Source organism: Colobus angolensis, unplaced genomic scaffold, assembly GCF_000951035.1.
Source record: "Colobus angolensis palliatus isolate OR3802 unplaced genomic scaffold, Cang.pa_1.0 Scaffold404, whole genome shotgun sequence".
Lineage (NCBI taxonomy): Eukaryota > Metazoa > Chordata > Mammalia > Primates > Cercopithecidae > Colobus > Colobus angolensis.
Window position 1 is genome coordinate 227761 of NW_012117422.1, and position 11219 is coordinate 238979.

Here is an 11219-nt window from a genome sequence, read left to right on the forward strand (position 1 = left end):
CCAGGATGGTCTCGATCTCCTGACCTCGTGATCCGCCCGTCTCGGCCTCCCAAAGTGCTGGGATTACAGGCTTGAGCCACCGCGCCCGGCTGAATGTTCTTTTAACAAAAAACTGAGTCTTGGAAAGGGTAGTGGAAGGAGAGGCAGATAACTGGTCTAGAGTAGGAAATGCACAGATGTGAACTCGATCATCAGGTGAGAGCAGCATGAGCTGAAAGGGTGCAGGGAGGCTTTGGGGAGTGGGATGGGAGCAGAGTGTGCACCACAGCCTTTGACAACTGGTGACTCTAAGCTGTGGGTATGGAGACTTTTGACACTATTTAATTTCAAAAATAGTGCAGGTGATTCTTCCCTGTCCTTGGTGAGTTACGTGAGCCTGGAGGTGTGCAGGCTCCCTGTGCTGCCATGTCGGGCCCCACGCCTCGCCTGCATGGCCTGTGCACTCCCTGAGCAGAGCCCTAGCGTTTAGGTGTGCGTTATGTGTCATTGCACAAAGCCTCTATGTGCAAGTGTCATGAGGTACACAGCCTTCCATCACTGTGGCTGGAGGTGCCTGCCACATGCAGTATTGGCTTCCCCTGTACTTAGGGCCTGGCCCTACCTGCTGTGTAGCCCATACCCTGCATGGTTAGGAAAAACAAGGTCTCTCTTGACTTTCTGGCTTAGAAGCTGACCTTAGATGCTAGCTGAGGTTAATGTTTTACTGAATTGGAGAAAGAGAAAGCTCCAGTATCACGGGCACACCGAGAATGTTTCCAGAAGCCACAGAGATTTGTAGCTGGGATATTGGGAGAAGCCTCGGACTCACAGGTTTGCATCGTCTAGTCCCATACTGACTGTGTGATTCCGGGGTTGAGCTGGGTAGGAGAACCTAGCCCTTGCATCCACACGCTGAGTGCCACCATCCAGACCCTCACCTGCGTGTGGGGACTGAACGTGTGAGATCTTCGCAAGTCTGTAGTCCCCACGGGCCAAGCTCCTGCTCGCAGGTGCCTCCTTGGGGGAGCTTCACAGCTTTCTTTCCTCCTTGGCCTCTAGGCATCGAAGTTGATATTGATGTGGAGCACGGAGGGAAAAGAAGCCGCCTGACCCCTGTCTCTCCAGAGAGTTCCAGCACTGAGGAGAAGAACAGCTCACAGCCAAGCAGCTGCTGCTCTGACCCCAGCAAGCCGGGTGGGAATGTTGAGGGCGCCACGCAGTCTCTGGCAGAGCAGATGAGAAAGATCGCCTTGGAGTCCGAGGGGCGGCCTGAGGCAAGCCTGTGCCCCTCCCACCACCTGGGACCAGCCTAGCGATTTGTAGCTGCGCCTCCGCCTCATCCTCAGCACCTATGCAGCCACTTATGAAACCCGAGGGAGCTGCTGCTGCTGCAGTGATGTCTGTGCCATTAAAGTCACTCTGGGAACCTGCTAGAACTTTGTAGTTACTTGGTCTTTGTGAGTGGCTCCCTGTTGCCCGTAGCCCCCTGCAGCCTTAAACACGTGTGCGTGCACGCTCCCCGACTGGTTGCCAGGAGTCAGTGCCATGGTCAGGCTTGGCCTGTTGCGCGTGTCTCCTGTGTGCTCATGGTGAGTTTTGTTCCAGGAACAGATGGAGTCTGATAACTGTTCAGGAGGAGACGATGACTGGACCCATTTGTCTTCAAAAGAAGTGGACCCGTCCACAGGTGAACTCCAGTCCCTACAGATGCCAGAATCTGAAGGGCCAAGCTCTCTGGACCCCTCCCAGGAAGGACCCACAGGGCTGAAGGAAGCTGCCTTGTACCCGCATCTCCCACCAGGCAAGTGAACCAAAAGTTTTGTATTTATTCCTACCTTTCCCTTCAGAGCATCCTGCCCCCTTCTGATTTCAGCGACACAAACAGAAGGATGGGACGTTCTCCATTGTAGGGCTTGTCTGTAGGTGTGGGAGGTTAGGAGTTGGTTTTGTCCTCTTATGTCTACCCTGAGCAATAGTGAGTAAGCTCTGCTAATGCAGGGGTTCTAAAAATGTTTTTCTTTAAGCAAACTCCAGAGCCAGGAATATTAATTGTGGGAGTTTCTTTTTTTTTTTTGAGACGGAGTCTTGCTCTATCGCCCAGGCTGGAGTGCAGTGGCCGGATCTCAGCTCACTGCAAGCTCCGCCTCCCGGGTTTATGCCATTCTCCTGCCTCAGCCTCCCGAGTAGCTGGGACTACAGGCGCCCGCCACCTCGCCCGGCTAGTTTTTTGTATTTTTTAGTAGAGACGGGGTTTCACCGTGTTAGCCAGGATGGTCTCGATCTCCTGACCTCGTGATCCGCCTGTCTCGGCCTCCCAAAGTGCTGGGATTACAGGCTTGAGCCACCGCGCCCGGCCAATTGTGGGAGTTTCTAAAACTTAACATGCAGACCAGGAATTAAGGCAGGTGTGACACAGAGAGGGCAGCACTGGTTGTGTCCCTACTACTCACACTGGGCTCAGACCTCTTCAGTGTCTCCTCAGGGAGTGCTGGTCTGAGAGTGGGGGTCATAGCCAAGATCCCTGTAGGAGCCAGGCAGAAGCCACCGTTGAAGTGGATGGTGTGGAAGGCAGCAGTTTGGGGGGGGGGGCAGCTGACAGAGACTCCTCATTGTCACACTGCAGTCGTGTGTAAACCAAGGTCTGTGTGTACAACCTGCTGTGCGCTGCCAGTGTGTCTTCTCTGCCTTAGGGCAGGGAATGGCGAGCTGTGGCCTATGGGCCAAGAGTAGTTCTTGTTATTTTTCAATCAAAAGATGTGACAGATGAGATGCGTGTTTCAGTGTCCAGCGACAGTTTTGTTTACACACCACCTGGCTGCCTGTGTCACAGTGGCAGAGCTGAGCAGTGTGAAAAACACTGGTTGGCCCTTTACAGGGAAAGCAGGTCCACTGTGGCCAGTGAGGGCCAGAGCTCCGGGCACTCGGACACTGGCAGGCCCTGGTCCCGCTGGCCAAGGCAGGAGGGTATGTGTTTCGGGTCACTCAGAGGGCTCAGCACCACTCCTCATGGCTTCCTTACTGTTTTGGCAGAGGCTGACCCGCGGCTGATTGAGTCCCTCTCCCAGATGCTGTCCATGGGCTTCTCTGACGAAGGCGGCTGGCTCACCAGGCTCCTGCAGACCAAGAATTATGACATCGGGGCGGCTCTGGACACCATCCAGTATTCAAAGCATTCCCCGCCATTGTGACTGCTTTTGCCCACCTCTTCTGTGTCCCCTTCTGTCTCATAGCTGTTAAGCTAGTGTAGAATTGCAGGTCTCTGTACAGGCCAGTTTCTCTGCCTTCTTCCAGGATCCAGGGGATCAGGGGTCAGGGTGCAAGAAGCCATTTAGGACAGCAAAACAAGTGACATGAGGCGAGGGTCCCCGTGTGTGTGTGTGATATCTGAGAAACAAGACCAGTCTCCTGGGTGCTCTGGCTCCCTGCAGCAGGGCTGAGCCTACGAGACCTGAGGTTCACTGCAGCGCTCCTGGCCCCTCCCTGCAGGGGCTACATTAGCAGCCCAGACATAGCTTGCCTAATGGCCTTCCACTTTCTCTTTTCAAATGACTCGGAGGTCCCTGACATTTAGTTGATTTTCTGCTAGAGACCCGGTATGCTCTGATTTTAGATAAAGGAAGCCTAGGTGTTGTCAGCGGGTGAGCAGGGGAGGCGGCTGTCCTGGCACAGGCAGTGCAGAGGCCGGGGCAGCCAGTGTGGTGGGCTTCCTGCTGGGACTGAGAAGGCTCATGCAGGGCATCCGTAATGTTGGTTTCGCTGAGAGCTGCCTCCTGGTCTCTCCACCACTGTAGTTCTCTCATTGCCAAAACATCAGCTGCTTTTAAAATAAGATCTCTTTGTAGCCATCCTGTTTCATTTGTAAACAATCTAATTAAATGGCATCAGCACTTTAACCAATGACATTTGCATAGAGAGAAATGATCTGTTTGACAGTAAGTTTATTGGTGGTTCTCACACAGTATCTTTAAAAGTGCCTTAGGGAACCCTGTCCCTCCTCGAGATACAAGAGTATCTCGAGTAATAACCTGCCAGTCCCAGATCACAGATCATCATCAAAGTCTTCACCAGTTGTAAAGAGGTCACATAGTCGTGGGAGTCGGGGATTCTGTGTCTCCTGGACCAGGGGCCCACCCTCTGCCCAGGGAGTCCTTGTGTCCCACGAGGTCTTCCTGCAGGGCGCCTCAGGCCCGGAAGTGGTGGGGTGTGTGGCCCAAGGAAGCGGGACAGCATCGGTGGGCCTGCGGAGGCCTTCCCTTGAGGCTTGTGCTCTGGGGGTCCCGGGGGTCCCTTGCTTAGCCTGTGCTAGACCAGCTGGCCTGGGGTCCCTCTGAAGAGGCCTTGGCTGCTGTCCACATGTGAACTGTTTCTAGGTGACAGGACAAATTGCGTCCATTTAGAGGATGTGGCTGTAACCTGCTGGGCAGGACTCCATAGCTCCTTCCCAGGACCCCTCAGCTCCCTGGCGCTGCAGTCTGCAGAGTTCTCCCAGAGGCAGGGGCTGCTGCCTTGTTTCGCCTTCCATATCGAGCCAGCCTGTCCCTGAAAGAGAAGATGGCCATGTCCTCCATTTGTAAGAACAATGCCAGGGCCCAGCAGGACCACGAGCCCTGCCTGGGCCTTGGCTGGGCCTCTAGTTCTGACACTTTCTGCTGGAAGCTGTTAGGCTGGGACAGGCTTTGATTTTGAGAGTTAGCAAGACAAAGCAAATAAATGCCTTCCACCTCACCCCAAACCATGTGCTAAATTGCATGACCAGGCTTTCCAAAAACAAGACACGTCATCAGGTGATCCGTCTCCTGGGGACCTTGGAATCAGGTCACCAGTGCCTACAAAGGAGGTTTGAGCAGGGAGGGCCTAGAGACGTCTGGAAAGGGGTGGGCTGGCTCCATCCTGCCATCTCCCACCTGGGAGCAGCTCTCCAGAGTCTGCTGGGTTCTGCAGCTGCAGAGGTGGCAGCACCGAGCTCCCGGTGGGATAGAAAAGCTGGGGTCTGGCTTCTCTCACCCCAGGAACCAAAGATGCTCTGAAAGTTGGGTGTAGGCCGGGTGCAGTGGCTCACGCCTGTAATCCCAGCACTTTAGGAGGCCGAGGCGGGCAGATCACCTGATGCCAGGGGTTCAAGATCAACCTGGTCAACAAAACAAAACCCTATCACTACTAAAAATACAAAAATTAACCAGGCATGATGGCACATGCCTGTAATCCCAACTACTGGGGGCTGAGGCAGGAGAATCGCTTGAACCTGGGAGGCGGAGGTTGCAATGAGCCGATATGCCATTGCACTCCAGCCAGGGGAACAAGAGTGAAACTCCATCTCAAAAAAAGTTGGGCTGATACTGCTTACAAACGGATGTTAAAGCAACAACAGAGTGGGTCCCTGCAGCGCTGCCACCCAGGCAATCTGGAAGAGGCCCTGACACTTGATGTCAGCTTTGCCACTGAACTTGCCATGACCGCACAAAAACTACAAGCCTCAGTTTCTCACCTTTAAAACAAAGCAACAGGCTTGAGGGAGCATGAAACACAATGATACCATTACAACGTGCAGCCCAGGGACGGAGCCATGGTAGACTCTGTGGTCATTCTTCTAGGATTCGGAGATTCGAGGCCACATACTTACCCGGGATCATAAAACTCGTTGGCGGCAACATCAAAGTTTGACTTCTGCCTCTTGGCATGAGCCAGTGCTCGTGCGTGGTGTGAGGCCAGCCGAGGCTGACCTTGGCTGACGTGGGGGTGGGGGCAGTGACTGATGCCCATGGACTCCCAGCTGCAATGCCCTTGCTGTCCCCTGGCTCCTGTGACAGGCAGAGCACACCCTGCACTCTGCAGCACTGGATATGCAGTGGGGCCTGCTAGACTGGAAGCTTCAAGAACAAGACAACCGGGCCGGACGCGGTGGCCCACACTATAATCCCAGCACTCTGGGAACTGGGAAGATTGCTTGAGCTTAGGAGTTATGAGACAAGCCTGGGCAACATAGTGAGACCATGTCTCTAAAATTCTTTGTTTTTTGAGACGGAGTCTCGCTCTGTCGCCCAGGCTGGAGTGCAGTGGCCGGATCTTGGCTCACTGCAACCTGCGCCTCCCAGGTTCAAGCAATTCTCCTGCCTCAGCCTCTCGAGTAGTCAGGATTACAGGTGCATGCAACCACGCCCAACTAATTATTTTTAGTACAGACGGGGTTTCACCATGTTGGCCAGGCTGGTCTCAAACTTCTGACCTTCAGGTGATCCACCCGCCTCAGCCTCCCAAAGTGCTGGGATTACAGGCTTGAGCCACCGCGCCCGGCCTAAAATTCTTTTTTTCTGTCGCCCAGGCTGGAGTGCAGTGGTGCGATCTCCGCTCACTGCAACCTGCGCCTCCCAGGTTCAAGCAATTCTCCTGCCTCAGCCTCCCGAGTAGCTGGGACTACAGGTGCACGCCACCTTGCCCGGCTAGTTTTTTTGTATTTTCTAGTAGAGACGGGGTTTCACCGGGTTAGTCAGGATGGTCTCGATCTCCTGACCTCGTGATCCACCCGTCTCAGCCTCCCAAAGTGCTGGGATTACAGGCTTGAGCCACCGCGCCCGGCCTAAAATTCTTTTTTTCTGTCGCCCAGGCTGGAGTGCAGTGGTGCGATCTCCGCTCACTGCAACCTGCGCCTCCCAGGTTCAAGCAATTCTCCTGCCTCAGCCTCTCGAGTAGTCAGGATTACAGGTGCATGCAACCACGCCCAACTAATTATTTTTAGTACAGACGGGGTTTCACCATGTTGGCCAGGCTGGTCTCAAACTTCTGACCTTCAGGTGATCCACCCGCCTCAGCCTCCCAAAGTGCTGAGATTACAGGTGTGAGCCACCGCGCCTGACCTCTACAAAATATTTTTAAAAAATTAGCCAGTGTGGTGGTGCACATCTGTAGTCTCAGCTACTTGAGGGGCTGAGGCAGGAGGATCACTTGAGCCTGGGTGGTTGAGGCTTCAGTAGGCTCTGACTGTGCCACTGCACTCCAGCCTGGGTAGACAGAGTGAGACCCTGTCTCAGAAAACAAAGAAGAACAAGGCAACACCCTAAGTGAAGAGTGTCTCACATACAAGAGTCTGCACCTGGGCAAATGTGAGTGTGGAGGGAAGCATCTCCCAGGATTCAGGGCGGGCCCACGGACTACTCCTGCCTGGACAAAGGTCCCCATGCTCCATGCAGAATGAGGAGATGGTCCTGACCCAGAAAATCCCTGCTGGCCGACCTTAGCTGCTCCGAGGTGTCAGGATGCTCTTTGGTCCTGAGTTACCCTCATGGGAGACGAGAGGCATGGGAGAGAAAAGGGGGTACAGACCCAAGGAAGGAGTTGGCTTCAGACAGAAACGACAAGAAACCCAGGTGGGAAGATGGGCTTTCTGCGGTTAGGAATCTTATACTTGGTCAACTGTGAAAAAAGACAAAATTATCCCACACATACTCAGTGGTCACTGGGACCACAGAGAAACTATTCTCTGTCACTGACCTTCTGGGGTTCCCAGGCGACCTCAGAGCCACCCGAGTCCTGGATGCCAAGGCTGCACGGAGGCTGGATGGTGCTCTGGCTCCACTTCCTGTCAGGACAGTACTGTCAGTGGTCCCATGCTACTCTCCAGTGGCACCCCAAGCCTGACTCCACCATCACATGGCCCACAAGCTCGGGTGGCCGCCTGCTCATCCCTATAGCTTCCCAGGCAGCTGCTCGGGCTGCCCAGCCACCGCACAGGCCCCACTCCCCTGCTTCACAGCTTCTAGTTGCCAGAAAGTTGTGTTTTTATTTTACGCAGGGTCTCACTGGCACCCAGGCTGGAGTGCAATGGCCCACTGCAGCCCTGACCTCCTGGGCTCAGGTGATCCTCCTGCCTCAGCCTCCCAAGTAGCTGAGACCACAGGCATGCACCACCATGCCCCATGAATTTGTTTAAAAAATTTGTTGGCCAGGCGTGGTGCCTCAAGCCTGTAATCCCAGCACTTTGGGAGGCAGAGACGGGTGGATCATGAGGTCAGGAGATCGAGACCATCCTGGCGAATACAGTAAACCCCGTCTCTACTAAAAAAATACAAAAAACTAGCTGGGCGAGGTGGCGGGCACCTGTAGTCCCAGCTACTCAGGAGGCTGAGGCAGGAGAATGGCGTAAACCCGGGAGGCGGAGCTTGCAGTGAGCTGAGATCACGCCACTGCACTCCAGCCTGGGTGACAGAGCGAGACTCCATCTCAAAAAAAAAAAAAAAAAAAAAGAAACCTTTGTTGTACAGATAGGGTCTCCCTATGTTGCCCGGACTGGTCTCAAATGATCCTCCTGCCTCAGCCTCCCAAAGTGCTGAGATTACAGGTGTGAGCCATTGTGCCCAGATGAATGTTCTGGTTTGGAAGCAGAATCTACCTCCTGAAAGCACCTGCCCTCTAAGAGCCACCCTAGATCCTTAGCCTAAGGCAGTCTCTCCAAAAAACTCACTGAAATGCCTGAAGCAGAAGAAACCTTCCTTCAAGTCTGAGGTCTCTGCTTCTCTGTGCTAAAAGCTCTCAGGCCTGTCAGCTACTCTGGCCACTTCCCTGAGGTCAGTCTAGTCTGAGATGTTCAGAATTAAGTGGGCATCATAAAGGGTATGCATACTGGTGTCCTGCCCAGCCTTTGCCTCTGCACCAGCAGTGCCCAATGCCCAGGTGGGCCGAGGGGCCAGCAGTGGCAGCAGCTGCCCGTTGCCACTTGCCACCCAGGCTTCCCCCGCTTGGCTGATGCTCACAGTGGCTCACTGGTGCCCCACTGCTGGAGGCAGCATAGGCTCTGGGCCAGGGCTGGACCGGAGTCGCACTTGGCACCTTTTTCTAGGCAGGTCTTGGCTGAGGCAGGGGCCTGGCTCCTCCGTTTTGGATGAAGGCTGTTTGCTGAAACACACTCCTCTTCCTTCCAGCTCCGGTTCTTGGGAGTCCTTTTCTAGATACTTCAGCCAGCGACTCTCTGAGGGCTGCAATTTTTCCTATCAGATTGGGAAAAAAGTTGATTCTCAGTACTGGAAAGCAGGCAGTTTTATCGAAAACCCCTAGCCCAACTCTTGTGCCTGAGGATCTCAGGGGTCATGTCCAGCTCCACGCTAGGAAAGGCAGTGGCTGGAAGGTGATGGACACCAATACCCTGTGATGCTGGCAGGACAGTGCTCACTGGTGCAGGCCTTGGGAAGGCAGCCCGCCAAGAATCTCATGAATATCTATGCTCCCTGGCCCAGTGATTCCACACAAAGAGAGAAGGCAGAGGTGCCAGTCCCAGTGTTACAAAAAATAGCAAATTTTATTTATAAGAAGTGGCCAGGTGCGGTGGCTCATGCCTGTAATCCCAGCACTTTGGGAGGCCGAGGTGGGTGGATCACAAGGTCAGGAGATCAAGACCATCCTGGCTAACACAGTGAAAACCCATCTCTACTAAAAAAAAAAAAATACGAAAAACTAACTGGGCGTGGTGGCGGGCGCCTGTATTCCCAGCTACTTGGGAGGCTGAAGCAGGAGAATGGCGTTAATCCGGGAGGCAGAGCTTGCAGTGAGCCGAGATTGTGTCATTACACTCCAGCCCGGGCGACAGAGCGAGACTCTGTCTCAAAAGAAAAAAAAAAAGAACAGAAGTGTGGAAACATGGCCAGGTGCCGTGGCTCACACCTGTAATCCTACCACTTCAGGAGGCTGAGGCGGGCAGGTCATCTGAGCTCAGGAGTTCAAGACTAGCCTGGGCAACATGGTGAAACCCCATCTCTACTAAAAATACAAACATAAGCTGGGCGTGGTGCTGTGCGTCTGTAATTCCAGCTGCTTGGGAGGCTGAGGAAGGAGAGTTGCTTGAACCCAGGAGGCAGAGGTTGCAGTGAGCCGAGATCATGCCACTGCACTCCAGCTGGGGGACAGGGCGAGACTGTCAAAAGAAGGAAAGGAGAGGAAAGGAGGAGGAAGGGAGGAGGGGAGGGAGGAAGGAAGGAAAGGAGGGAGGGAGGGAGGCAAGCAGAAGTGTGGAAACAACCTAAATAACATACAATAAAGGAATCAATACTAGTACATCTATTACATTCTGTAAATACTTTGTTTTTTTGAGATGTTGGGACTCCAGTGAGCAGTGATCATGCCTCTGCACTCCAGCCTGGGCGACAAAGGGAGACCCTGTCTCAAAAATAAATAAATAAAAATCACTGAAAACTATATCGCAACATAGAAGAATGACACAACTGAAAACTAGGATGCAAAAAAGTATTTCTGATGAGAATGATATAAAATTAAGTCTGTAAATGGACCAAACTGGAAGCACAGACACAGGTACCAGAAGAGCATCTTCCTCTGCTTGTAACAAAGTGTGAATCTGGCCAGGTGCATTGGCTCATGCCTGTACTCCCAGTACTTTGGGAGCCGAGGTGGGAAGATGGCTTGAGCCCAGGAGTTCGAGACCAGCCTAGGCAACACAGGGAGACCCTGCCTCTACAAAACAGAAACAAAATTAGCTGGGTGTGGCAGGGCACACTTGTAGTCCCAGTTACTAAGGAGCCTGAGGTGGGAGGATTACTTAAGTCCAGGAAGTCAAGGCTGCAGGGAACCATGATCGCTCCACTGCATTCCAGCCTGGGCGACAGAGTGAGACCTTGTTTCAAACAAAACAAAACAAAACAAAACAAAACAGCTTGCAGTCTGGAACAAGGAAAGAAGGAAACCCAGGTGTTTTATCCCATTATTCTTTCCCTCTCAGAGGTATGCCCAGAGTGCTGTGGGAGCAAAGTGGAAGCAGTAAGGTGATATTTGAGCTACATTCAGAAGGAGTTCTCCAAGCAGACAGGTGAGAGTCCTTTGCAGGGTACTGTAATGATTGGTACACATGGCTGTCTCCATCCTTAGAAAAGGTACAGGTTTATTTATTTTTGTGTTCCCTGCAGCTTTAAGTCAACTGCCTGTAGGGTGGCATCAACACACATTTGCTCTACGAATGACTACTGGATACATCTGTGCATTCATCCCTTCCCTGACACAGAGCCAGCCTGGGGCAGGTGGGCCTGAGGCTTACCTGCTGCTTCACATTCCCAGCCTGCTGGTGGCCCACGTTTTCTTCTTCACCAGCACTGACAGTTTCTTCTAGAGACCTTCAGGGAAGACCATACATATGCCCTTTGAAAAATGAGTTCATTTGGCCGGGCGCGGTGGCTCAAGCCTGTAATCCCAGCACTTTGGGAGGCCGAGATGGGCGGATCACGAGGTCAGGAGATCGAGACCACCCT

General features: G+C 53.4%; 2 protein-coding genes across 3 annotated transcripts in view; one reads left to right on the forward strand and one right to left on the reverse strand.

The window, feature by feature from the left end:
- The window catches only part of SQSTM1 (sequestosome 1), a 17308-nt gene extending 12602 nt beyond the window's left edge, over positions 1–4706 (forward strand). The window contains exons 6-9 of one of the 2 annotated variants that reach the window (XR_001003303.1): positions 1039–1253; positions 1585–1780; positions 3010–3617; positions 3649–3877. Coding sequence is in view for 1 of the 2 variants with exons in the window: in XM_011955964.1 (XP_011811354.1) it covers positions 1039–1253; positions 1585–1780; positions 3010–3139; positions 4350–4353 (545 nt within the window). In the remaining variant the exon portion in view is untranslated. Of the gene's footprint in view, positions 1–1038; positions 1254–1584; positions 1781–3009; positions 3618–3648; positions 3878–4349 lie in introns of those variants that run through there. The other variant, XM_011955964.1, reaches the window with a different exon arrangement.
- The window catches only part of LOC105521682 (chromosome unknown open reading frame, human C5orf45), a 27772-nt gene continuing 20458 nt past the window's right edge, over positions 3906–11219 (reverse strand). The window contains 5 exon segments of the mRNA XM_011955963.1: positions 3906–4326; positions 4329–4518; positions 7465–7552; positions 8800–8957; positions 11009–11084. Of these exon segments, the coding sequence (XP_011811353.1) occupies positions 4019–4326; positions 4329–4518; positions 7465–7552; positions 8800–8957; positions 11009–11084 (820 nt within the window). The 3' untranslated portion in view covers positions 3906–4018.